At 41.1% G+C, this 27,851-nt stretch overlaps 2 protein-coding genes across 28 annotated transcripts in view; one reads left to right on the top strand and one right to left on the bottom strand.

Moving 5' to 3' along the window:
* The window catches only part of MTFR2 (mitochondrial fission regulator 2), a 233,444-nt gene that overhangs the window by 28,576 nt on the left and 177,017 nt on the right, over nucleotides 1–27,851 (top strand). Inside the window, exon 8 of one of the 13 annotated variants that reach the window (XM_033867769.2) lies at nucleotides 8,037–8,170. The exons of 11 other annotated variants lie outside the window; for them this stretch is intronic. In XM_033867769.2, the coding sequence (XP_033723660.1) occupies nucleotides 8,037–8,087 (51 nt within the window). In that variant the 3' untranslated portion in view covers nucleotides 8,088–8,170. Of the gene's footprint in view, nucleotides 1–951; nucleotides 1,033–8,036; nucleotides 8,171–27,851 lie in introns of those variants that run through there. One more of the 13 variants, XM_033867768.2, reaches the window with a different exon arrangement.
* The window catches only part of PDE7B (phosphodiesterase 7B), a 475,975-nt gene continuing 469,335 nt past the window's right edge, over nucleotides 21,212–27,851 (bottom strand). For 10 of the 15 annotated variants that reach the window (XM_033867764.2, XM_073789633.1, XM_073789634.1 and 7 more), the window contains one exon: nucleotides 21,212–24,888. In XM_033867764.2, the coding sequence (XP_033723655.1) occupies nucleotides 24,653–24,888 (236 nt within the window). In that variant the 3' untranslated portion in view covers nucleotides 21,212–24,652. The remainder of the gene's footprint in view (nucleotides 24,889–27,851) is intronic. The other 5 variants (XR_012324857.1, XR_012324855.1, XR_012324856.1 and 2 more) reach the window with 5 other exon arrangements.

Genomic DNA, 27,851 nt, shown 5'->3' with positions numbered 1-27,851 from the left:
TTCCCCCCTCACGGTCAGGTTGTCAGCCTTGCCCTAAACAGCTGGTAGCCAGGGAGCCTGTATTGTGTCTGCTCTAGCCAGCCCTTCTTCTGTGGAAACCAGAGCAAGTCTTCTGCCCTCCATGGTTCTGCTGCCTATGGTCAGTGGTGATGATAATCAGTCATGGTAGCTAAATTCATTGAACATGTAATTTGTGCTGGTCTCTGCACTAGACACTTTACAAGTATTAACTTGGTAAGTCATATTCCCTTTTTTACAGATGAGGAAACTGAAGAGCAAAGAGGTTAAGTACTTTACCCACATTCACTTTACTAGTAAGCCGCTAAGCTAGGGTTCAAACTCTGAGTTCTTGCATGATAAACCAGCCCCTTTCAGCAGATACCAACCACTTCCTCATCTAACCTCCAAAGGCAACAAGTAATATTGGTCCCCAAAGCGCCATGCTAGCCTAACTCTGCTATGGCATTTGCTGTTTTTGCAGTATGAGGATTCCTACTCATTTAAAACCCAGTTTAGACAGCACTTTTCTCAGAAGCCTTTTTTTTTTTTTTTTTGGCCATGCATGTGGGATCTTAGTTCCCTGACCAGGGATCGAATCCATGCCCCTGCAGTGGAAGTACGGAGTCAACCACGGGACCACCAGGGAAGTCCTCTTGGAAGCCTTTTCTGACTCTCCCTTTCCTCTAAACCCTCCAGCAGATGTTACCACTTACCATCAACCAGGCTCTTCTCTCTAATTGCTTCTGGGGCTGGCTTGTCCCAACTCCACTGGGTGCTTCTGAACAACTTGAAGGTAGAAACTGGGTCTTACTCATCTCATTTCCTTCTACATCCAAGTGCAATCATAGCAGCAATTAGTGAGCACTTCGATGTGTTAAGAACAATGCTTAGGATATAAGTTATCTCATTTAATCACAACTCTTCAAGAGAGATATTTTTATCATTTTACAGACAAGAATGGAGCTCAGAGAATTGCTACCAACTGGAAGAGCTGGGCTTGAACCCAGGTTTGTCTGACCTCAGAGCCTGTGCATGTAACTATTGGACTCTGCGTCTTTTGTTGACAAATGTGATAGAAAATGACTTGACCTAAATGTATTTAGTTAAAACTGCATCTGTTATTTAGTAACAGACTTTATCCAAAAGTATAAAAAATAATGCAAGTTAATTGCTGAAATTCAGGAAGCCAGAAGATTTCAGAGCTGGGGTTTAAACCAGGGCTGCTGAGGCCAGGGCTGTTGCCCTCAGTCTTTGTGGCACGTGTTTGGAGGGAAAGAGCTTGCTCAGGCCAGGCTTTCTTGGCCGGTAGGTCAGGCTGGAACCACTGACTGCCTGAACCACCCACGGGATGGTGAGGCCTTCGGCCCTCACAGGACCACCAGCCTTGGGCCCCTGGTTAACACCCCTGACCATGCGTAGACCCTGGTGAGCAGGTCTGCCCCGCCTAGATTCCCTCCCACTTTCTGCTAGGTCTGTGTCCCAGGATGTATAACAGGAGAGCCTGCTCAAGAATTGCCTCAGAGTCTTTGGAAAACTACTTCAGCAAGAGTATCTTTTTCTCCTCTGAGGATGAATTTGATTTCTGGAAATAGACAAGTGCCAAATCTGATGAATGAGTGGATGATCAAGCTGGATGATGTCATGACTGGTCACGAGTGACCTACGACTTGCAAGTAATTCAAGTGATTTTTCTTGCAAGGACTGTTGTAATCTGGCCCTGAAGGCATTTCCTGAAGGCTGGTTCCAAAAATATTTTTGAGCAATGGCTACATTGGGTACATTATCCGGGATGACTTTTGGAAGCAAAATACTCATTTAAAATATTTTAAATATAGAATTTCTGATAGAAGTGTCAGTGCATCAGTCATAGGACTTTAAAATCATCCATGTTCTGTGATTGGTATTGCTTGGATAGGTGTTTGGTCCAAGATTTAAAATGTTAGTTTTAACAGATGATAGAGTAAAATTTTGGATGAAGATAAAATATTCTTGTCTACTTGGGTCCAAAGCAGGTTAGTTTTGATAAAAGCTACCGAAGTATTACGTCATAAATACATCTGTTTTCCTATATTTTTAAAGATATATGTGGGACTTTCATACCTATCTGTTATTTTCTACTCGAACTGAATATTCTGACCAAATTCAGTCATTAAGAAAGTAGATGGAAGGTAAAACATCACAGATGTTGATTTCTTTTCCTTTAATGAAATCTGCCTGTGGTCAGGAATCCCTAAACTCATAAATTGTTGACACTGGTGATAATCAATTGAACGTGAAAAAAACTATTTTCTTGAATTCTACCAGTCTTTGTACATTTCACCTACTACGTGCTGTGTTAAGTATTAGTTTCATAGTTTTTATTTTTGAATTTGTTTTGGCTCGCAGCTTGTGGGATTTTCATTCCCCGACCAGGGATTGAACCCGGGCCCCCTGCAGTGGAAGCGTGGAGTCCTAATCACTGGACCACCAGGGAATTCCCAGGTTCATAGTTTTTAGTGCAAACTTTATTTTGTAAGAATTCCAGCTTTAGTCTTTTTCCACATAATTTCAGAACTAGAGTTTTAGGAAAGCATATTAAAATGGGCTCCTGTGCATTCTGTTACAGTGGTTCGTTTCCTTTTCCTCTGTCCTGATGTGACGGGGGCAGTTGTGATGAATTGAAAGACCACAGACTGGACATTGGGAGACTGGGGAACTAGTCATTGCAGTGACTCAGATGTATCAAATAATATTAGCTAAGTCTTAAATACTATATGATATCATTTATATGTGGAATCTAAAATATGACACGAACTTATCTACGAAACAGAAACAGACTCACAGATATAGAGAACAGACTTGTGGTTGCCAAGGCGGAGCTTGTTAGGGACATCAGCCTCAAGACTATGTAGTTGTATGTGCTATTGAACAGATATAACCGGGAAATCCTCGTTTCCCCTGGACTGAACCTTATTTTCTCTATGAGTGTTGGTTATCCATCTGAGATGCCTTCCTGGGGTTAGATGTTTTCAAAAACGTAGGGAAAAATATCAGTTGTTTCTGCGTCTGAGGTGCTCTTTCCCTCTCCTGCTCCCCAACCTTTCCTTCTACTCCCGCAGCTCAGACTTTCTTCCAAACACGAGGGCAGAAAGAACCAAAACCCCTGAGGATCTGAGAAAGATGAAGGGTTCATTACTAAGCCTTCCTATGAATCTCTTCTGCGGTACCTCCCACTGCCTTCTGCAGCTGGAACAGAGTTGCTTCTTTATACAGCTAAACACTGATTTTTTTTTAGAAGTATAGAGGTAATAAAATCATATTATCCCAAATCAGGAAATAAAGCAAATTTGAGGAATCCCTTGCTAATATGACTACTTAACAATTTACCGTAATTTATTTCGGCCCCCTTTCCTTTTTTTGTACATTGTGGGAAAACCTAGGCTTGGTTGCTTCTTGTCTTTCTATGCCGTCTTTGTGAAAAGAATCCATTCAATTTAGTCATTGGGAGTAAAGTAGAAATTACTGACATTTTCCCTGAGAATTTGGAGGAGAAGCCCTATAGGTTCAGCTTCTGCCCCAAAGGGCTTATTGAACCACTTCCCAGCCAAGGTAGGTCCCCAATCCCACCTTCAGAAGAAATGCTCATGCCAGCTGCTGAGAAGACAATTTTTGTTTATGTTACTGCGATTGCAATCACACTGCACATACAGTATTTTGCTCTTTCATTAACATTATCATCTAAACATTTTCCAACTTTTAGTGATTGTACAGTATTCCACTGAAGACGTATCCTCTTATGTACTTATCCATTCCCCCAATTGTTAGACACTTAGATTGCTTTTTCTTTTCTTTTGTTTCCGATTGATCAATAATGAATATTTTATTTTCATTGGGTTACTTTTTTAAACATTTTAAATTTTAGTTTTTTTAAGGTATGCTTGGTTCACACATATATGTAAAAATGTAAACATGACCTAAAGATTTACAAATCAAACCACATTCCCCAGCCCCCAGCTCTCCAGGTCCCCTCTTCAGAGGCAACTGTGGTCATCAGGTCCTTCCAGAAGCAGTCTAGGCACACTCTATTCGTGGACGTATGTGCGCCTCTTTCTGTTTTACTGCTATGAGGCTATAGGGCTGCTGCGTGCAATGTGTGGTTTGTGCAAGGACCCTGCCCTGAGGCTGCTTCCACTTAGAAAATAGGGCATGGTTTACTTCCACCAGACGCTATCCATTCTCTGAGCCGCGCGTCTGCAGGGGGCAAAGGGGCAGAGCAGAGGAGTCAGCTTTAGAGACTAGAGCCCTGGGTGGCTAATCCTGTATTTAACTAGTTAGCTCCTGATGGAAATTTGGGTTATTTCCTGTACAAACTACAACCTTGTACCAAAAAATGTCTACATGCATATTTGTGGATTAAATTCTTGGAAGTGCAGTTGCTGACAAAAAAGGCATATGTAACGGTACCCCAGTTCACACTGAGGAAGTTCATGACCAGCGCTGGCTGGTGATGTAAAGACTTGCCTGCTTCGGAGACTTCAAGCAAGGGCACTCTTCAGGGAGAGTCCGAAGGGCCGTCCAACCCTGTCAGGCTCTGGAGCCAGGTGGCCTGGTCTCAGTGCCGCAGACAGTGATTTAACCCTTTGGTCCTCAGTTTTCTCACACTAGAAGAAACCAGAGGACCAACTTCACAGGGCTGTTGTGAGTTAATTCATTCAAAGCTCTTAAAACAATACGTTGAAAAGTGCTTAATAAATGTTAACCGTTATCATTATCGTGGTCGTCGGCCTGTTCCTGGAATTCTGGGCAGGCTCTCTGAGAACCTCAGTGAGGCTTGCGACGCTTTCACAGTTTAGGTCCTTTTGATTTGAGTAGCATCTCAGGTCACTGGATTTCAGTTAGGGTCGACATTTGTGACGAGTTCTCCCTCTGATTCCCTGTATAACTTGCCACTGGGTTAGCTGTCAAAATTTGAGACTCTCTTGGGCTTATGCTGTGTCCTCTCTCCAGTGTGGAGTTCTTCTCTGCCTCTTAGTAAGACCGCAGCACTGTGCATAGTTCCAGCAGTGTGTGTGAGTGTGTGCGTGCGTGAGTGCACACGTGAGGTTGGGGCATGGGGTGATTGCAGTTGTCGGCCTCGTTCTCTGGACTGTCCCTAGCCAAGATCCAGTTGCAGGGACCTTGCCAGTGTACTGCCACAGGCAAACAAGCGGTGGGCAAGGAGGAGCAGGTGTCCCCACTAACTGACTAATTGGCCTGGCTCTTGACCTCATTTTTCCATGTTCCGAAAGGGTTTCGGCAGTAGTACCAACTGCCAAAGTTAGCTGAATGCTGCATGTGTATAAAACAGCTTGTGCTCCATCAGAGGTTGAAAAATTGCTTTTCCTAAAGGTGATGACAATTTTCAGTGTTGCAAAGGGAACAAAGGCAATATTTGCAAATTATATTTACACGTACATCAGTACATGTAGATATAATTCAAATAGCAGAAACAAGGCATGGGAGTATGGTCAGTCCTTTTCTCCACATGGAGATGGTGGGTGTGTGAGTTGCCTTTTCATTATGGTGTGGCTGGCAGTACCCACTCGGGGCCTGGGGCTTCTGTTGGTAGTTTTTGTTTATGTCATTTTTGCAAAATCAATGCGGGTGTTTGAAGCACTCAGGTTTCCTAGAGGCTATGTACTTGTTACAGATTGCCTGTGAGCATTCCACGAAGGTTCACAGAGCTGCCTTTGGCCAAAGGGGCCTGTTTCAATAGCTCTAAATCGCTCTCGCCATCTGAGCTCATTCATGTCTGGCGCTGAAGACAGATTGTGCCCTTTCTGTAGAGCCTGCATTTTTTACTCCTTCCTTTTTTCTTCTTCTTTTAAGGAATGGGGCTCTGTCTCCTTTGTTTCTGCCTGTCTATGAGATGTGTATGGGACTGAAGCTGTGTCATTACATTTCCCACCCAATTAATTACACAAGTATTTCTGGGTGGGCGCAAAGTTAATATGGTCTCATTTCTTTCTATGTTCCCCAAATATTTCCCAGTGATCTCAGCAGGGTCATTTCTGTGGCTTGCTTCTGGTTTCACTAGTCTTTTTGTGAATGTGTTTATTTATTTTCATTGTGATCATACGTAAAACGCAATTTTAGAAACATGTTCTTGTTTTAAAGAGCAAACCAGATGTCAAAGCCCTTTGGTTTTGTTGGTTTGCTGTTCGATTCTCTGGTAGATGTCACAATGACTGTTAATCCTGGGCAGGATTTTACATGAGAAAATTGAAAGGAGTCGTCATTTTCTTGGAAGTTGTCAAAATATTACAAAATCAGGGTTCCACATTGAGCGAGGCCTTTGTTCACTCCAGCCCTGTGTCCACTTTGCTATTGACAATAAAGGGTCATTTATAATAATGATGATGATTCTATTTGTAAACTCTCTACTGTCTACTGAGTACTCTCATGGACGCAATCTTATTTGTCCTCCAAACTGTGCTATGAAGTATGAGGTAGAAGCATAATAATTATCTGTGACCCTTTTTGACCCCCTCCAAAAAAAAGGCAATTTTAAAAGACTCTACTAAACAGAAAAGGTGGCCATGCAAGCTAAGTGACAGAACCTAGTCCGAAACCCAGGCCTTGTTTCTGATGCCAGAGCTTCTGCTCTATTGAGGGCTACTAATCACTGGGTTTGCCTGAGACTTAGGGAGTTCCCAGGATGTGGGCCTTTCCATTTTAAAATGGAGACAGACCTGGACAAAGCAGAGTATTGGTCACCCTGCCACTCTCTGTCACCCCAACAGACACCTGTGAACGAGGTTGCTGCTCTTCTTTCAGGGCTCTCCATTCATCACACTGCCCCTTACTGACCCTACCTTCTCATATGGGGGTCCCTGCCAGGACTGCCTCCCATCCCCTCACCAGCTCTTATTTTCTATTTTTCTAGGGCAGGGCTTAAATCAGAGAGGGCCCCCATTATAGGAGAAAGAGGGCTGAACTCAAAACCAGACGTCTAGTCCCAGCTCCACATTTTACTCTCTGTGGGACCTTGGGCAAGTAACTTATTAATGTCAAGTCCCAGTTTACTTGGTTACAAAATGGGGATCATAAGTCCTACTCTATCTACATGACAGGGCCCTTTTGAGATTCTGCTGAAATAATGTATGTGAAAGCAAACATGAAGAAATACAAACTTGCTCATTTTTCACTTTGGAATAAAATTTCTGTGTGATTAAACTTAGGACACCTGACTAAGTTTTCTAGTCTCGTCTCTCTCTGTGGATTTGCCTTTTTACCTTCAGGCCTTTCCCGTTTGCCAGATACCCTTGCCCCAGTGACTAGTTGTCTGTTAGTTCCAGAAGTGACCGTGAAGCAGTCATTTGTTCTATTTGGAAAGCTCAGCTCTACATTTGTCTTGGTAGATTATCAAAGTCCCCCTTTACTACTACCTGGAAACTTCTGTAGTTTCTATAGTCTTATTATTATTACTAACTGGGCCTAATTTTCTTGATTATATGATAATGCATTATCTCTTTTACAAAATGTGTTCCGTAAATACAGATTTCCTTCACAGAGAATTTAGATTTCCTCTGCTCTGCTGTCCCATCCTCTGGCCCGCTGCTCTCTGTTTTGAATTCTCAGATTTGTAGCTTGGCGATACCTCATCCCATGGCCACCTTCCTTCCACCAACTTCTGAGAGCTCCCAGCCAATGAGGGCTCCTAGAAGATGAAGCATTCCAAATTCCCCCTGTCAGTTCTTATGTTGCTAAGGAAACAAAAATATCTTGATTTCTCTCTCTCTGCTTTATCTTTCGTGCTTTATCTTGGGGGCTAATCACTTAGTCAACACCATTTCCCCCACGTCCTGAGCACTCCAGCAGGACCTTTTTCCTTTGACCATGGTTACACCTTCAAGCTGGGCCTGTTGTGGCTTTTTCGCTGGCCCTACAGTTGTACAATGATTGCTTTGTTGTTTTACTATTTACTGAACAAGTTCTTGTAAAAGTCCTTCTCACAACCCATTTATAAATTCATAGATACTTTTAACTAAGTTCACGCACATATCTTTTCTCGTCAGTGGGAAACTTGCTTTCATTCTTACAACTCCAGAATCTTTTTTGACTTCTGAAATGTGGAAAAATATGGAAGCATCAAATTAAAGGAATAAAGCTCATGAAGCCACTTACAGCCAGCCAATCCGGTTTCCAGGTATTAAATCATTTGCTCATTCATTCATTTTTTCATTTTGACAAACTTTTCTTGAGCACTGTTGTTTTAGGTGTTGGGTTTCTAACAGCAAATAGTACACAGATTATATTCTCAAATTGCTCAAAGTCCAGTCAGTGAGACATACACATAACCAATGGTGAGAATACTGAATAGTAAGTGCTATGGTAAAGGGTGCTATAGCTGTCCAATGGAGGGCCGCCAAATCAAACAGAATTGTTTGAATTGGTCCAGAAAGGGTGAGCTGAAGAATGAGCATTCCCATTGGAGAAAAATGCAGGTGGGAGGGCTCATAGATGGGAAATAACACGGGAGCTTCAGAAATCAGCAAGCGTTGACTGGACTCAAGACTGGGGGGAGCTGGGGAGGCAAGAGGGAGGGTGGGTGGGATAGTGATTGCGAGAAGGCTATAGAGATTGGCAAGCATTCAGAGTATGGACCTTAGTGTTCCAAAGAGTTGAATTTTTCCATGAAAAGCCACAGGGGGGACCATTAAATGGTTGCAGAAAGGTTAATTAGCTTAGCATTCTAGAAAGACTACTGGATTGGCAGAATGACTGTGATATATTTCAGATGGGGAATTATGAAGCCTGAACAAAAGCTGTATGTGTGAAATGGAGAGGGGCGAGGGATGAATATCTAAAAGGTAGAATCAATAGGGTGAGAGAGAAGGAGGAATTATAAAAGACTTCCAGATTTGTTTTGGTTTGGCTGACTAGGTGGATGGACACCTTGATCATTCACCAAGATAGAAAATAAGAAGCTTCTTTTGTGGAGAAGATGTGTTCTGTTTTGATACATTAGGCTATATTGGCAGTTTGGGTTTGGAGAAGATGTAGATTGGTAACCATCATCCAAATATATCAATAGTTTTTAAAGTCTTGAGTTGAATGAGGTCACCAACGAGACTTTATAGGGTGAAAGGGTCAGAGGGCCAAGGATGGTACCCTTGGGACACTGACATTTTAGTAGTGAGTGGAAGACACAGAGACTTCAAAGGAGACTTAAGACTAGGGTGACCAACTGCCCCACTTTGCTCTGGAGTAAGGGGTTTTTCGGGATGAGGCACTTTCAGTGCTCAAACTGGGATGGTCTCAGACGAACTGGGATGGTCGCCCCAGAAAGGAATGGCTAGAAAATGTAGGGAGAACAATCTGGAGAATATGATGTGAACAAGAGTGTTCAAAGGAAGAAAGAGTGGGCCCCAAATGACAATGCAGGGAGCATGTCAGGTAAGCATAGAAACGCCCTCTGAATTTGGAAAGATGAGACGTTTCAGGAGCACTTTTTTCTTTTTTAAAAAATTTATTGAAGTATATTGATTTACAATGTTGTGTTTAATTTCTGCTGTATAGCAAAGTGACTCAGTTATGATATATATATTCTTTTTCATATTCTCTTCCATTATGGTTTATCACAGGATATTGAATATAGCTCTCTGTGCTATACAGTAGGACTTGGAAAAATTTTTCTTCATTTTTAGAGCTGAGTAATATTCCATTGTATGTTTGTACGACACTTCATTTATCCATTCATCCTCCAATGGAAACGAGGGTTGCTTTGATCTGTTGGTTATTGTGAATATTGCTGCTACAATCATGGGTTTACAAATATTATTTCAAGTCCCTGTTTTTAATCCTTTTGATATACACTCAGAAGTAGACTTGCTGAATTATATGGTAATTCTATATTTAATTCTTGAGGAACTGCCACAATATTTTCCAAAGTGGCTCCACCATGTTATGTTCCCACCAACAATGCATCAGATTCCAATTTCTTCACATCCTCATCAACACTTGTCTTTTTTTTTTTCATATTAGTTATCTGAATGCCTGGCAAGTGGTATCTTGCTGTGGTTTTTATTTGCATTTCTGTAATGAAGAGTGATGATCACTTTTTTCATGCTCTTGCTTGCCATTTGTACATGTTTAGAGAAAGTTCTCTTAAAGTTCTTTTCCCACTTAAAAATAAGGTTGGTTTCCTTTTGGTTGAGATGTAGGTATTTTTATTTTATTTTTTAAATTTTTATTGGAAATGGGTACTTTTAAGATAGAAGATAAGAGTTCATGAGAAGTGCAGGCAGAGCTATAGGATCTTTTGCAGAGCTTTTTAAATAACAAGATTCTAGTCTTTTTGCAATCTTGGTTATTCTGTGCCAACTATTGTAGAATGTACACAAGAAGTGAAAATGATCTCAGGTTCCTGGGTGAGGGAAAGGTAAGTTTTCTACTTTTCTATGCCTAAATTATATCTGGTTATGTTTTGATAAGCTCTTATGATTCCCTAAGTGAACATATTTTATTTGAGCCAAGACCGTGGACGACCTGGCCCTTGAATCCCATTGAATCTGGTTTAGGAAGTTGTCCTTTCTCATTCCCCTTTCCATAAACTGTGCAAGCCTCTGATGGTTATTTTTCCTTTACATGTTTCCTACATGACTGGAAAATGAATACTTGCAGTATTGAGATATTAGAGTTCTTAAGATGAAAAAAAAAAGGCCTTTAAACATCTTAGGATATGCCTGAAACTAACACATTTAAATCGACTATACTTCAATTAAAAAAAAATCTGAAATATGACCACAACTAAAAATTTTAGGAAATGGAGGAAAAATCAGAGAAGAGCATGAGGTGAGAACTGGAGAAGAGATGAAGGAATTCTGCTTGGAGCTTTGTGAAGAGTACCTCTGCCACTGGAAGCAGAGAGTCCTCATTAGCACAGACAGGGCTCCATCCTCCTTGGCAGTTGCTGTCTGTGTCTTGTTTGGGACTCTTCCAAATGTTGTGCTTTTGCTCCCATCTCACCAAGACGTTGGAATTTTGCCTCATTTATTCCTAGTAAGTTGTATGGCTCTGTTCTAAGCAACTTAGTGATTATGCTTTACCAGCATGGGCAAACGATGATGAAGGGAACATGATCGGGTAGGAGATACTTGAAACAGGAACTGGAGTTACAATTCTGCTCCCAGGTGTTGGTTTACAGGTTGCTCTGCCCAGTCCTTGGTTGGCCGCTCCTGGATATTTCCTTTTTTTTTTTTTTTTTTTTTTTTTTTGCACTCTTTCTCCTTTTGATAACCTTAAGTCTTCTATGACTGTTTTGTCTGAGGTTCCATTTAGCTGAACAATCATTCTTGGAGGACCTATTATCTGCTAGACATTTTGATCTATTCTGGGTTTGAAGAGATGAATCAGACAGTTTCAGGGAAGACAGGTATCTGGAAGCATCGACCCCAAAGTTAAGACAGTAATCTTGCAACATCTACCATGGAAGCAAAAACTGAAATATATACTGAAAATACTGCATACAGTAACCCTCCCTCCTTAAGCTCTGAGCAAGGTGAGAAGGTCAGGAGAGCATGTTTTCATGTTTCCTGTTCATATGACCATTTAACAACGAAAAAACTTATTAAGCTGCTGGTATGTGATCCACACTCCCTTGATCCTTGTAACAAACCCATGTGTGGTACTGTTATTACCCCATTGATGTAACAGGGACACAGAGGGATTAAGAAACCCTTCAAGGGGTAAACAGCTAGTAAGTGGCTGAGCCAGAATTCCAGTTCAGGCAATCTGCCTGTAACCCCTCCTCTATGCTGCATCTCCACTGCTCACCACTAGAAATCACTGGAGTGGTACACAACTGCTCATTAATCATTAATCATGGGGGGATGGGGGAAGGGAAGAGTTACGTCTCAAATGTTGCATTCTTTGGGTGCGTGAGAAACGGTAGTAGCCATCTAAAGCCATCCTCTATTTTTCTACCAACGCTTTTTTGGACTAATCCAACGTCCTAGTATAACTTCAATACATTGTATTTCAGTGTAATGATTACCGACTTGGGTCTTGATTTGGAAATTACACTGTAGTTGAAATTGGTGCTTGTTGTTGGTAGTAGAATTACCATATAACCTTTTCATTTCTAGAGAATATTGGATTATAGACCCTGTGATTCTAGGAGGAAGAGGGCCTCTGCACATAATGTTAGCAGAAGATGTGGTTGCATTGGAAAATCTTGACTGAACTCTCTGGGATTCTAAATAAAAATTCCAGGAAGGCTTGAAGGCTTCTGGGCAGCAAGATCACTTCCAGGGAAAAAGAGATATTTTCTAGCGAGTTCTCAAATTTCAAGAATGGCCTCTTTCTTAAATTAAATGTTAATAAGAAATCACTGTACACGGGGTTGCTGTCTAAGCAATCTCTTTCTCTTCATGTTCTCCATTGCTTTTTGAGAGCCAACTCTGATTAAACGTAAGAGGGCTTGAGTGGAGCCATTTTTTCCCAGCTATTATCTGGGGCTCTTTTTCTCCCTGAACTGAATGTGGCCGGGCACAGGACCGTGAACTTAGATTAAAATATGGATGTTGCTTGATTTATACTTTACAAAGGGATTACATGCATTTCCAATGTACGTATTTATCAAAAATCATTTACTTATTAGTATCCTCTTTTAGTCTTTGCTGCTACATGATGTTCTCCATCATTAAAGAGTGGCCCACTTGCTTGGTCAGGGGTAAATTTCTTTCAATTTTTCAGACTTACTCTACCTTTCCATTTCATCCAGAAAACTGGCAGGTTTGATGACCCTTCCTATTACAGCAAGCTGCCTGGGCTCACAGTTGATCTCTGGAGACACAGTACAAAGGAGACTTAAAAAGTGTTAGCTACAGACCCTATCTCTGCCTCCAGACTACACACAGAATCTATAACAGTAGTATTGCTGGGCTTGGAGTCCCCAGAGAAGAAGCAGAGCTGGTTGTATGCCAAGATCTCCAGGTCATTGCTGTTTCTTAAAGAGCCTGATCCCACCACCCCTTCCTAGCCTAGGTTCTCTGGGTTTGGAGCCCCTAACCACTCTCTGGGTAACTGCATGTAAATTGCTGATGCCCAGAACCTCCCTGGGACCATCACAGTCAATCCAGACCATAAGTCACCTCGTCCAAGAGCTCCGGGCACCCCTTTCCCCTAAGGCTTGGAAGTGGATCTAGGAGGACTCTGTAAATCCCTGAGGGTCTCCTTTCAGCCACAGAGGGAATGTTCGGACCAGTTCTCTGGGCAGTTGAATGTCCAGCTTAACCCACCCTCCCCCACCTGTTTTACCACCTAAGAATAATGCTTCCGCCATTCATTATTTTCTTGCATTGCCTCATACCCCATGTTATTCTGATCTAACCTTCTTTTACCAGAGTCCTCCTTCCTGACCCTTATATTATGTTCTCTGGAGCTCCCAGAATAGGATAAACACACAATTATGCACTCTATCTCTGCACCTGACGTTCCTTTATCCTTTATGCTTCAATAGAAAAACTGTCCCACCCCCAAGACTCTGCTTTCAAGATGCCTCTCAAATGGAGGCCATTCGTTGCCAACTGTCCTTCATGTCAGTGTTGGGAAATAGGATCAGTTCCCCCTTACATCTTACTGCCACTTCTCGACCATTAGTTCTCTACCCTCATTAAGGGATCAAAAACTCTAAAACTCTTCCTCCTGGGGTTCTTGACATGTAGCAGTACCACCCCCTTGTCTCTGCCATCACTGATGTTCCATATTCTCTATTTCAGTTACTGGAGAGGTCCCAGGCTTCTCACCCCAAGTCCTGCCATCCTGTGTGTCACGATTTTATTACCAAGTCGATAACTCATCTGCCACCAGGTCCTTTTTCTTCTTATCTACATTAACTTTCTCCTCCATGTCCTGAAGCTACCCACTCCTGTGGCCAATGCTCCTGGATCTGTCCTTACATCTAATTGCTTTGCTTCCAAAAGAATAAATGAATAAATAGACTGGAGTATCTGGAACATTAATGATGATGAGAGTGAAGAAGCTGAAATGTGGAATAAGAATCACATTGTCATCTCCAGATGGCAGACGCTAGAGGGATTTTCAAGACTTTTTTTTTTTTCTAAGACAGATCTGAATTAGTAAGGGAAGACTATAGGAGAAAGAAACAAAGATGTGCTTTCGATCCTCCTTCCTGTAAGACTTCTCCAGACTTTCCCCCCAAATATGCAAAAACAACCATATCTCAAACCTGAAGCAATCTGTCCCAGTAGCCTCACTCAGGGGAAATCTGGAAGACGTGTAGGTGCTGTGTGTGTGTGTGTTGGGGACGATGCCATGGGAGGTAAAGCACAGGGTGGATGGGTGAGGAGTGTCAAGGCTGAGCAGCAGCCCCCTTCCCCACAACATTCATGTCCACCTAGAATCTCAGAATGTGACCTTCCTTGGAAATAAGGTCTTGTAGATGTAATTGGTTAAGATGAGGTCAGACTAGATTAGGGTGGATCCTGATCCCATGACTGGTTTCCCAAGGAACACCTGGAAACCACCAGAAGCTAGAAGAGACAAGAAAGGATTCTTGTCTGGAGGCTTTAGAGCACGCAGGCTCCGACAACACCTTGGTTTCAGGCTTCGGCCTCCAGATCTGTGAGAGAATAAATTTCTGTTGTATTAAGCCACCCGGCTTGTGGTAATTTGCTACAGCAGCCCTAGGACACTGATACAGCAGGGGAGTAGTAATTTTGTTTCTGCTTGGTTATTCTTCCTTAAATGCTCATTTTCCTTCACATGTTAAAGAACAATCAATACAAGCTCACGCACCTTGCCATTTCTCCTCCTTGCCTCCTGTCTCCATCGACAGCCTCATTTGAGTTAGAAGAATTGAATAACCTCTTGCAGCAAACGGAGCATAGCTCCACCAGTGTTTTTAGTTGATAAAAGCTACTAAGTGGCAATAGTATACAAAATAGTGTGCAAAGCACTCCGAGTACATTAGCTCTAATTCTCACTCCAAAGCTGCAAAATAGGCTCTATTATTATTGTTTCTGAAGCAAAATTAAGCCTCAAAGATCACTTTTTACAAGTGATTTGTTTTATATGGACAAAGTTGAATGATATACTTGCCATCTGGTCAGAGCCTTTGCCAACCATGTGTAAAAAATTTGTGTCCCTAAAACAGCTCTAAATATAACAAGGAAGAAACAAGGACTATGTCCAGTCATTGCTTGCTCCGTGCTTTGTTTTCTGGCCCCAATAAAACTTTATTAACATATTCAAGTCAGGTGTCCTCCCCTTCCCCCTTAATCCCAAGGCAATTTTCCATGACACTCGCACAGACCCAAACTCTCCGCAGACTGAGGCGTGCACACAGCCCTTGCTCTGTGGGCTGCTTCCCCCATTGGAGGCTCTTCTCATCTCATCTTGCTCAGAGGCTGGTACTGGGGCCTCCGGGATTCACTGTGTAGAGACTGCGATCACCATCAGGGCAATGGCCTTTGGCTGTCTGCCTGGCTCTTATGTAGGTGGTTGGTAGAGTTAAATGTTCCCTCAATCATGCTAAGAACTGGAAACCTGCTGTTAAAGTGAAAGTTGATCAGAGTGAAAAAAAAATCTCAGCCTTCCCATTAGAGTTTAAGATCAAGAAAGCTTCAGTTGCAAAAAGTTATTTTTTGGTAAACTTTTAGTGGGATGATTGATACATTTTTAGTAACTAAAGTCAGTAGAAGCATCTAAGAACTATTTCACATCTTGTTACATAACCTGAGAATTGAAAGATCTATCAGAACTTTTTGTTCTTCCCCAAGTCAGTCAGGTTAACACTTGAAAATTCCTCTGTAATTCTAGAATATATTTCTCACTTATGCTAGTATGTGATACCGTTGGTATTTTGTTTGCATTTATAAGTTATTTTTCTTCAAGTGTGGATGAAAGTCCATTGATATGTTAAGTCTGACTCTCTGGTTAGAAAGGTCCAAACAAAAATGTAACAGTGGGAAGTGGAAAGGGATAAATAACCCCAAGAACTGACCCTTCATTTTGATCCCTTAGGCATACTTTGCTGACAACTTAAAAAATGCACATGTAGTTGCTTCCTGGGAAAAAAAAAAGCAGGAGTCAGTTATGTGTGATTGCAAGTGCTTGAAACAAAGATAAAATAGGAGATTCATCTGCTGCTCTCATGTTCCTTTGTAAAGATGAGGGTTGGGATTTATCTCTGTCTTTTCTTGGATTGTGTATTACTTTTATTAGCTCTGCAAAGCTTATTAGCTCTGCAAAGGAAGTAATTTAGTGGTCCTTCTGTAGGTTTTTTTCTATTTGGATGGGAAAAAACTAGAAATCTTTGGGCATCAAGTTTTTTCAGGGGAATTATCTTTGCCCTCACCACTCAGAAGAGTAGGCTCATAAACTGGGAGGAGAAAACCTGTTGTCTGCCTAAATCATGTTCCTAGAAACAAAGCAAGTCTACTGGATAGAAATCAGCAAAATCAAAAAACAACATCTGCATTCAAATTATCGGGACATTTATTGTTCCAATAGGAACTTGTTTGTTTGGATTTAAATGTTAACATATTTTTCTGATATGATTTTCAATTTATCAGTCAAAAATGTGTTTTTTCATTTAAGAAACATTTGTTTTGTACTTTCTGTACTACACTGTGGAGAATATATTAAAAAGGATAGTTATTCCTGTTATCAAGGAACTTGTAGATCAGGGGGCGAGGGAGATGTTGGGTTTTGCTAATACTTAATTGAGTGCTTTCTGTGTGCCAGGCACTGTTCCAAGTGCTTTATATGCATGAAATCTTTCAATCTTCAGAAACTCTGTGAAATAGGTATTATTTTTTATCATCATTTTACTGATAAAGAAACTGAGGCACAAAAAGTTTGGAAGCTTGCCCAAGGTCAGACACCTAGTAAGTGGTAAATTCAAGCCACAAACTCAAGCAAGTTAACCACAATGTTATATTAAATCTCAAGTTGGGCAGAATATACACACACATATCAGTAATAAATAATTAATAATCACTGACAAAACTAAAGCAAATGATAAACAGGGAGATCATTATGGGTTGTGGTCAAGGAATCCTTCATGATATGAAACCGAAATTAGATCCAAACAATATCATTTATATTGTCTTCTTGGAACTGTGCATTAGCATATGGGAGGTTCACAGAAGCATGCAGGAGAGGAGCCTGGGTGTTTAATCCATTGTTTCTCAAATATCTTTGGCTATGAAGCCATTTTTTTTCAAGGAATACTTAGCATCTTTTAGCATATGCATTATCAAGCATAGTTTGGGAGAAGAGAATCTCTTTTAGGATCATCTATTTACAGAGACTCCCCTGGATTCTCCACCTCTGCTGTCAGTGGCCAGAATCTAATATTACAAGAGGAAGGGCCACTGGAAATTTCTATGGATAGAATTTATAGGATATAAATGGAATTCATGAAAAACTTGACAGTGTATCAAGTTTTGTTTGTTAACTAAATAACCGGGTTGTATTATCATTACCTCTAGGAAAGCCTTGACAGACTGGTTCTCTCTGGTTGGACTGAGGAGTACTTACTTTACAGTCAGAAAAGACAGTTCCTTGTTTGTCCCTGGTCTTATTAGTGTATCCTTAGTACCCTAGGGACACTGTCTTCCTCTATAATCATTTTTTACAATATTTTGTCCATATTATAAGGATTGTTTTATAGTCAAACTGGTCACCTGTATACATAATCATGCTCAATGTCTAGTAATGGGTCTTGTGTTTTCTTTTGCACAAAAAAGTACAACCTAGAGAGAGCAAAAGTCATATCCCAACTCCCACTTTGTAGATTTTTGTTCTTTAAATGATGTAAGAATTTATATTTGCTGAGTACCCTCTTTCTGCTAGAAACCATGCTATATGTTTATCTATGTCCTCTAATTTTGACCTCACACTGCCCTGGGAGGTAGGTGTTCCTCTCGATTTATACATTTGGAAATGGAGGCACAGAGAAGTTAAACTGACTGCCTGGGGTTAAACAGCATGTGATAATGAGGGATTTGAATTCTGGTCTGTCTGACTCCAAAGCCTTCACTTTTGAAACTCCACCGTACCACTTCCTTAAAAGGAAGAAATTATTGGAGATTAAATCAGCACTTGCAATACTAGAATTTAAGGTATTTCAGGCAATTGAATCAAAAATACACTGTTGCTTAGATGACTAACTAAGCAAGGCAATCATGCATCTGCAAACCATATCAGCTAAAACTTAAAATTTGTCTAATAATCTCTCTGGTTTACTTAAAAAAAAATCATGGACTGTTTCACAGCTAAAAGCTCCTCATTTAGTCATTATTCAAATGTTTGTCTATTACATTCCCACGGAGGCAGGACGGAGTCTTCTCCCTCCTCCGACACGTTGTTAGGAAATGCCTCTGCATTCCGCGTCCTGCTCTAGGGCAGGCAGTAAACTTTAGCTGAGAACACGTTTGGAGATGTGTGAATGAGTGAACCAAGTGTATCCTGGAAGCACCAGCCCATGCCTGCTCCTGCAGAGCCTGTGAAAGCCCAGCAAACTTTTTGGGGACTGACGCAGAGGACCAGAGCTATCACCAGCTGGATTTGGGGCTTTGGTGGCATAGATGAAAGGGAGATAAATGCCTCATATTTTGTTCTTAGGAGCTGTTTCCTTCACAGAAATTTCTGACAAAACTGGTAACAAAAGATACACTATCTTCTACTCTAGAATATAGAGGACTAAACAGAAAAGTAGGCTGTAGTTGAGGCAAGAGTTTTCATTGAGTAATCTTTTTACCCAATCTTGCAATAAATGAGTACATAAACTAATCAATCTGTTTTAAAAAAATATATAGAAATGAGTTTGTCTTCCCAGTGTAAGATCACTAGCATCTCTTTACTACATTATTCTCCATATATTCTCCACATTCTTACCACGTGTGAATGGCTATTTGTAAAGCATCTTATAATTTAAGAGGAGGGAACTTGCATCTCTGAAAAGCCTACCACGTACCAGAGTGCTAGGTGCTTTTTGTATGCAATCTCTTTTAATTGCCGTAACAAAACCAGAAACAACACCAAAACCATAACAAAACCATTATTGTCTAGAAATAATTTTGTAGAGGTTCAGTAACTTGCCTGAAGTCACAGAATATGTTAGTGACAGAACCAAGACTGGGACCACTTTTGTCTCCACATCTTATCTGCACTATATTACATTGTTCTCCAGGAGGTAAGCCCTCACAGATGTCCTCATGAAATCTCTAAGAAGAGTTCACTGGTAGTGCCAATCTCTGACACAAGTCTGAACGCTCTGGAGGGATTGGGTCTTTTTATATCCCAAGTATCTAGCCCAACCTCTGGCACATAGTAGATCCTCAATCAGTATTTGTTGATTTACATTATTCCAATTTCCAATGCGGAAAAGGCAATTGTGGCTTGCTGATCTCACAAGGTTACTGACTTTGGTTGTGATAGTCCTAATTTTTCCAATCCTGTTTTCATTGGGGTAAGGCTACACAGTTATGGAATCACTCTGACTGCCCAGATGGCATTTGCTTTTACTTATCCCTGTATAGTTCATGTGTGTGTTACAATCCTAGGTCAACACCTTTTACACAATAAATAGATTCTTTTTTCCCTTGAATTTCCTACTTTATGGCAGTGACCAATATTGCAATCATGACGAAGTTTAAATCAAGCAATGTTGCAGTAAGCTGAAAGGAATATAGACCCTTGACTTGAAAGACCATGGTCTCGTAAGATTCTACAGGAGTTAACAATTGTCAAACGGAAATTTCTTTTTAGTAAATTCTGTTTTCCAAATTTTTGACTGTGTGACATAGCAAAACAGCTTGTACAAATACACTTACTTGCTTACGTTTCTACATGTAAATAAAAAGATATTTTGTGAGAGACAGAGCAACAAATATTGTTTGTTGAAATTTATAGTTTTACACAAATGAACATACATTACCAAAGAGAAGAACGAATGCCAGTGTTTTTCTGTATTATGGAAATTCACACACACACACACACACACACACACACACACATACACACACACAAAACAGATTAAAGGACACTACAAAATATTTTGCTTATTGGCACCACGTAGATTTTCACACTTAAGACATTTTCTGTCATTTTTAATATTAATATTTGATTGGATAATAAAAATTTGCCAATTGAACTATTCTTTAAAAATATACTTTAAATATAAATACGAATAAATAGCTCTATTTTGCCTCTTTGGTATGAAACAGCATATACTATATTTATTGCAATAAAAGATTTTTCTTTAAAAAAAATTCGTTGATTTAAATTCAGTTGCTTACATAGGCTTGGCCTATTTGACGATGTGTCTGCTAGGTTCCTGGGTACATTTGAAAGTCACGTCTGACCTTTACTTGGGAAACCACTGGGGGGGGGGTCCCACTTTTTTTTTTTTTTTTTTGCGGTACGCGGGCCTCTCACGGCTGTGGCTTCTCCCGTTGCGGAGCACGGGCTCCGGACGCGCAGGCTCAGTGGCCATGGCTCACGGGCCCAGCCGCTCCGCGGGCATGTGGGATCCTCCCGGACCGGGGCACGAACCCGTGTCTCCCGCATCGGCAGGCGGACTCAACCACTGCGCCACCAGGGAAGCCCTGGGGTCCCACTTTTGATTTTGATTGGATGATACGGAGTGTGGACAAATGAAAAAAGTGATTTTGCATTCAGACATGGAGAAGCATTAGGGTATCAGTGAGATTCTGAATACAAATCTTAACAAAATGAACATGAGGAGACTATGTAAAGATATAAGACTGTTCCTGGGAACCATGGGTGGTGGGTTTTTTTTTTTTTCCTCTATTTCCAGATAGATTTAGACACTCAGTTGTCCTGCCTGAACTGTTCTATTGTTCTTGCTGGCTTTCAATCCTGAAATGCAAGACCATAGTTTTCACAAGTTAAGTCCACTATGTTTCCACAACCTAAAACATTGTACCTCATTCTCATTCATATATGAATTTGACAAATGTGGATCAGAAAAATATCAGAACTCAGGGGAAATGCAGAGCTGAATGGTGGCCCTTTTTCCCTATCTTGGTACTAACTGGCAAATGATGGCTTCATGGACATGGCTGTTTCTGCAGCCCCTGGTGGAATGAGTCCTGTGGATCATGGCTGCATCTGTGCTCTTGACCTTGACCTTGAATCTGATTGATTGGCTGGTAACATGTTACCTGGTGAGAATCAGAATATTTTCATATTGCAATATTTTTAAGAAATTATCTTTATTTTTAATTGTTTATCTAGACATGCCAATGGATATTTCAGCCACATTTTGAGCAAAAATTCACAAGGTGTGGTTTTTTTTTTCCAAACCTCACGTGTGTACACAAAACAACACAATTGTAAGGGTTTGCGTAAAAGAACAAAGCATAAGAAATACAGTGAGATACAAGCTCATAACCAATGTTCAAATCAGTGAGCAGATCTGATTCAACATGAGAAAAGGTTACAAAACAAGTCTGTGGCTTGTAGGAAGCACTACCTGGTGACAGCTTTGCAGGACACGCTCCACATCCCATTGCGGGAAGCCTTAGGCAGGTAGAAACAGAGCAGGATTTTCACTCAGCCTAGCAGGGAGTTATGGGGAGGTCAGCGTTCCAGGAACAAGGTTCTGACTGTTCACAGGTGCTGTAAAAAGAAAAAGGCTTTGCCTATCAGGCCTGGCAGTGATATCTATTCTCTCTCTCTTAATTTGATTTTAACTTTAGCTTTCACTTACTAAAAATAGCTTTTTGATTCCTTTCTTCTCAAGCATTGAAGGAATTAAACTCGGAAAGTCAGCTCGTGATGGTCCAGGGACTAAGAGAAAAAGAATGTGAAGATAAAGCCCACGGATAATCCAACAGCTGTGTCTTAACTAGTAATTGGACACTGGACACCTTTTATTGAAATATTGCTAGAGAGCCACCAGTAGGCAGGAAAAAAAAGAGTTTTCATATTCTTTTTCTTTTTTTTTTTTTTTGTCGAAAAATGAGAAACTCAAGAAATCTCCAGATGGTTGAAAGAAGGAGACAAATGTATCTAGTTTATGCATCACATCTCATTTTACTTCAAATTTGTATTGTACTAGTAGCTGCTTCATAGGCTCAACTGTTAGATATTTGGTAGTTTTCTCTGTGAGCTCTTCTTCAAGACCTAATACACTTTTGTCCTATAAATTTGGAACTACTAAAACCACGTCCAGTCTTATTTATTTAAATTATTATATAAATATAGTTTAAACAAAGTCCATTTCCTAAACTCAAAGTAGAGGCTCCATTAGCTAAAATAGCATCTTCTTTCTTATCTCTACTGTATCTTCCCCAGTAATTGCTTTCCTTGATTTGATCTCATGTACATTAAAAATAGACTACTCAAAAGCCCAACCCAAACCAAAATAAGAGAGGTTTGGAAGCAGAAATACATTCAATACATTCTCTTTCGGGGCTTCACCAAGCTGAGAGCTTCAGAGTATTAAAGCAATAAAAAAATCATGTGTCAGTTCATAGTTATTACAGGAAAAAACCCAAAGTTAGTGTTAAGTTTTCACAACTTCCTTTCTTACCCATATCAATAATTTCAACTTATCATCCACCCATTTCATGAAGTTTTCACACTTTCTTTAGTACCATCTGACAATCTCTTCTGCTTTAATGAAAGTACGACTAACTTTCCAAATTTCCTCTAAACCTTTATTCTGCAAGCCTCAGTCTTTCTGCAGGAACTTAATACAATCCAGTCAAGTTTCTAACATTTCATTTGTACGTTAGGAGGAAAGAAAAAAAAAAAGAGTTACACTTAGGAAATGAGAGTTAGCTGACATTCTATCAGCTTGCGAAACACCTTGATAGTGGCAGAAACAATTGTTTAAGGTAAAAAGAAAGGGGGCATTGCCAATTTTCATCTAACATTAGTTATGCTAGAACTTATAAAGAAAATGTTCAATGCACAGAGTTTAGCTGACTAGAGAAGAATGCTGTAATAAATTGATTTTCCGGCCAAGTATATGCAGAAAAAATGGCAATAAAAACCTACCCAGGAAGGTAAATTCTATCAGACAACTGAAATATTTTCTTTCCTTAAGTTAACGTCTGCTAAACAGTTGCGTAGTTGTTCACATGAAATGAAGGAAAAAGGAAAATCCAGTTACTATTGACACCAAAGAAATGCACGCCAACCATAAACCAAAGAAATGCACGCCAACCATAAACCAGAGATGCTTTGGTACTGTAGCCAGAACAGACGACAGCGTGCTAGGGGAGCAGGGAAGTCCCTGATGGATAGATGACGGGGTCTCGGAAGGTTTGTGAGACCTGCTATGTGTCCCGCGAGGCTGACACACTGCCATGTCCATGACAAGAGTCGTATAAACACAAGCTTATCAGCTGGCTTGTTAAAACAGAGTGCAACATCGCTGTGTTGAAAGTGACTTCAGGCTTGCTGAAGGGTCTTGTTCATCTGAGGAAACAATGCTTGGTGCCACAGATTAAACACTATGGTCTCAAGCGGAATGCATGTGAAGTTTCCAAAATATTTCCTCAAAGACTTTATTCAGTTTTGCTTTGTGACCTTAGCTGGAAAGCATAAAGATGGACATGGGAAGGCAGTTCAGAAGGACATCTGTGAGGATTTAAGTTGGGCAGCTTACAGAAGATGAAAGATGTTTAAAGTTAAGGCCTTTATCTGCAAACAATAGTATATTAATAAACTCTATACCATATTTACAAATGCATTCTCTTGTATTAAAACTAACAGTATTCTGTTCACAGTGCCATTGTTTATACAGGTAGCAATCCCATAATACTCATGTATTTTGGCATGGGAATCAGTAGCGCTTGATATTTACAGAGAATGTACAGGTGTGAATATAAACATGTCACTGAATCTGAGTTATCGATAAAAGACAGATTGGCAAACGGTGCAGAGGAATGAACTGTACAGCACCTTCCCCTTGGATCGGATAGGAAACGTGGTTTCTTAATTGAGAAGATGCCAAATCTCTGACCCAAAGTGGCATAAAGTCCGTAAGAAAACAGTGAACCCCCTGTTCGAGTTTGGGTACATTGAGTAATGTTTGCCCATAGTCTTAGATCCATTGTCTAGTGCATAAAATAGAAAAGTTAAAAAGATTTATTATTATTTTTATAATAATAATTATTATTAAAATAGAAGGTACTTTCTCTCACGCTCTCATTTGTGCTCTTGCACCTGAAACCAATATCCTTGGAGTTCCAAATATGCTGGTGTTTTTGTCATGCAGATCAGCAGTCCGAGGGCCAACGCTAAAAATGCTCTGGACTTAGGAAGTGCCGCCTGTCTCAGTGTGACCCAGGACCCGAGGGGCCCACGGCAGGAGCACCTCTTTCTTACTCCCCAGTCTTCACCTCGAGGGCCAAGCCGGCCCCTGGAATCAGCTCCCTCATGGCGGAATGGAGCTGCTTATCTCGGCAGCTAACGCTGAGGTGACGGATGGCTTCTGTACACTTGGAAAAAGGGAGGCAGGTGAGCGGGAGGAGGGTGGCGTTCCAAAGAGCCCCAGGACGACACCCAGAGAGGGGCTGGGTTTACCGGCAAGAGCCCCTCAGAGCATCTGCCCTCCCAGAGGCCTCTGCGTGAGGAGGCTGGCACTCTCAGTGTGCAGAGCAGGGGGCAGGCCTGGCTGGCACTACGGGGCGTCGCCTTCGGTCACGGTCTGCCCCTCAGCCTCGGTCCCTGGGCCGGTGTGGTCTGGGCCGCCGCTGCCACCGCCACCGCTGCTGCTTCTGCGCTGGTTGGGCAACAGCCTCTTCCACTGGGCTTTGTTGTGCGCCAGGTGGCTTAGCATGCTCTCAGACAGGGTGCTGTGTCCCGTGAAACGGGCCCATTCACGGAAGAGGGGCTCCACGATGTAGGTCATGAAACCTGGAACAGGCAAGGCCAAGCTCATCACCAGCAGGGCAGTAAGACCTACTTCTTCCTCCCTAACAAACATGACTGGGCCCACGATGTGCTGGGCCCGTGCGTAAGAAGGCCACCAAGATGCAGTCCCTGCCCTCAGTGTCGAAGCATAAGATATGTCACCTTGGGCTTGGCATCTAACCTCCCAGTGCCTCAGTTTCTGCAGTTGTAAAAAGGCGTTAAGAAGGGTACCAAACCCATAGGGTTGTTATGACAATCAAATGACTTAACACATGTGAAGATGCTTAGAAAGCTCCTGGCACATAATAAACACTCAATAAATATTGGCTATTATTATTTGAAGAAGGGAGAAGACATATAAAGAAAAAAGTAAAAAAAAGTTTGTGCTAGAACTAAGGAGGGTGGGTGGGGGATGGGAGGAAAGAGCAAATGATACCAGGAAGGGGCACCTCGTTGATTTAGACCATCTGAAGAATTGATACATCTACTCCGTAGGGTATTTTTTCAGGATTATCATTTCACAGTTTTGTCTTACTTTCAATTATGTTAAACAACTAGGTGTAGGTAATAAAAGTTCATTCGTCTTCAATACAGATTTTTACCTGCATAAATGTTCTGCTTGAATGACTAGATAAGATGGATTGATATGAGACTTCTTTGTTTGCATGTCTGTTCTCTTATTATTTTAGCCTTGTTGCTTTCTAACCATGTTTCACTGTTAATGTGCCTTCCATATTAAACATGATTTATTAAAGCAAAGATAACTTCCAGTCTAGGCTGGAATAACTGGACTCATCACAAATTTGGATATATTTAGGTTTTATTGTATTTCCCTGAAATGTAGGTATGGGGAGAAAAGGCAGGTGTTTTTCAGCTAACGAAATCTTCCAACAACTAACCCTGTATGTTTACAGGCATGTGAATTATAAGGCTTGATTTGATTATCCTTTTATTGGACGAACAGCAGATACTTGGCCTTTGAGGATGCTATAGAGATGAAAAAAGAATGCAGCAAAGCAAAATTTTATTGTACATGCCTGCATCATCTCACCAGATGTGAAATATGATTTGAATAGTATAAGATTATTTTTGATTACCTGAACCTGAGGAGGAAGGTTAAGCCAGTGACTTACTGTCTACATCTTGATAAGGTTATACAGGGAGTCAGCAAGAAAGGATTTCATTTTGGAATGTCCTTGCTTGCTATTCTTGAATTTTCTTCACCTCCTTCACAATCTCCATATCTAATTTTGGTATCTTTCATCTTAAGAGAGATTAGATATTAGGTATCTAAAAAGATAGTGCGCAATATTATACTATTCTAAAGTTTAAGTTGGGAATATTTATCAGGTTTACCTTAAGTATAAAAAAAGTTACAAATCCCACATTTAAAAATCCAGTACTTAAAAATCAACTCATTTTCTTCCTGAAATTACTCTGGAATTACACCTCTGTATTTCTACTTGTCAGATATAAAGACCTCTTATAGGAGATAGAAGAGTGATTTTAAAGTCTGAAGAAACACCATGAGGCAGTTTTTCACATGAAGAAAGGCTTCTGCACTTGGGAGCCTGCCCCATAGGTTCCTTGTGTATTTGTGCAAACCTCCCTCTTCTATTCAAGCGATGTAGAGCCTGACTTTGCCGGGATATTGTCTTCCTGGAGTGGTGGGAGTGGGGGCAGGGGAGAAATGATGGCTTCAGAGTACACAGGAATTGAAGGAAAGCCTCTTTCTCCTCATCTTTCTATAGGCTGCACCAATTAGAGATTCATTTGATTTAATGCCTTCTTTTTTTTTTTGCGGTACGCGGGCCTCTCACTGCTGTGGCCTCTCCCGTTGCGGAGCACAGGCTCCGGACGCGCAGGCACAGCGGCCATGGCTCACGGCCCAGCCGCTCCGCGGCATGTGCGATCTTCCCGGACCGGGGCACGAACCCGCGCCCCCTGCATCGGCAGGCGGACTTCCAACCACTGCGCCACCAGGGAAGCCCTGATTTAATGCCTTCTTTTTAAAATGTAGAGTTTGATGGGGAGAGGGGAGGAATATGGGTGTGTGTGTGGGGTGGATATTAAATCCCTGTCTCACTTGGGTAAATATGAATTACTTAAACAGAAAATCAGGTCTAAGCCTGAGATGGCTCTCAGGAAATCCTCACTGTGGATTGGGAAAGGAAAAAGAGAGGGGACATTTTCAATCCCAGGGTAATCAGAACGGAGGAACTAGCTGCATTATTTAGCACCCACTGGAAAAATCCTTGTCTGGGAGCCTGGAGCCCACAGTTCCCATTAGATTCTGTTGATCTATTTGGGTTTTTCCAGTTTAGTCTGATCTACCTCTGCACACCACACCTCCCAGCCTTGAACCTACAGAGCTGGGAGATGTGGAACAGAGACAGAAAGATTTATCTACTAAGGGTTGTTTTATAATCACCTCTTTCTCTTTATTGGTGTGCTGGTGTAGCATCCATGGGATTTTCCTTTTCATTCAATCCCCATCCCATTTTAAAAACAGGTATCTATGGTAACCACATTTTCCTGAGCTGAAAATCAGGACATATGATCTGACAAAATAAGTGTGTTCTCATGACAACAAGAGAATAGAATCTCCGAAATCAAGTCTGTCTTGTAAATCTAGGTTGTGTGCTTAATAATGTGAATGCTTTTCTCTGGGGGCTCAAAATGTCTTTAACAGGTGCCTGGCAAATTTCTTTCTAGCCAGAATTTAGCAAGCTGGGTCCCAGGATGAGGATTTTGGTTGGGGTCTATTCCTTTTGAATTGCATCTGCAGAATTTCCTACTTGATAGGGCATTGGATCCAAAGAGGCATTTCTGTTGATGTTGATGCCCTTCCCCCTCCCCTGCAATTCTGTAGCTTCATCTGCTCTGGATTCTTGCAGGGTTTTATTTTTTATAACAACACGCCTCTCCCTTTTTCAGGTGGATGAATCGGTTTAATTGTAAAAAGA

The sequence above is a fragment of the Tursiops truncatus genome, chromosome 12 (genome assembly GCF_011762595.2).
Source record: "Tursiops truncatus isolate mTurTru1 chromosome 12, mTurTru1.mat.Y, whole genome shotgun sequence".
Taxonomy (NCBI): domain Eukaryota; kingdom Metazoa; phylum Chordata; class Mammalia; order Artiodactyla; family Delphinidae; genus Tursiops; species Tursiops truncatus.
Note: the sequence above shows the minus strand (reverse complement) of the source record. Positions and strands in the feature narration are given on the sequence as shown.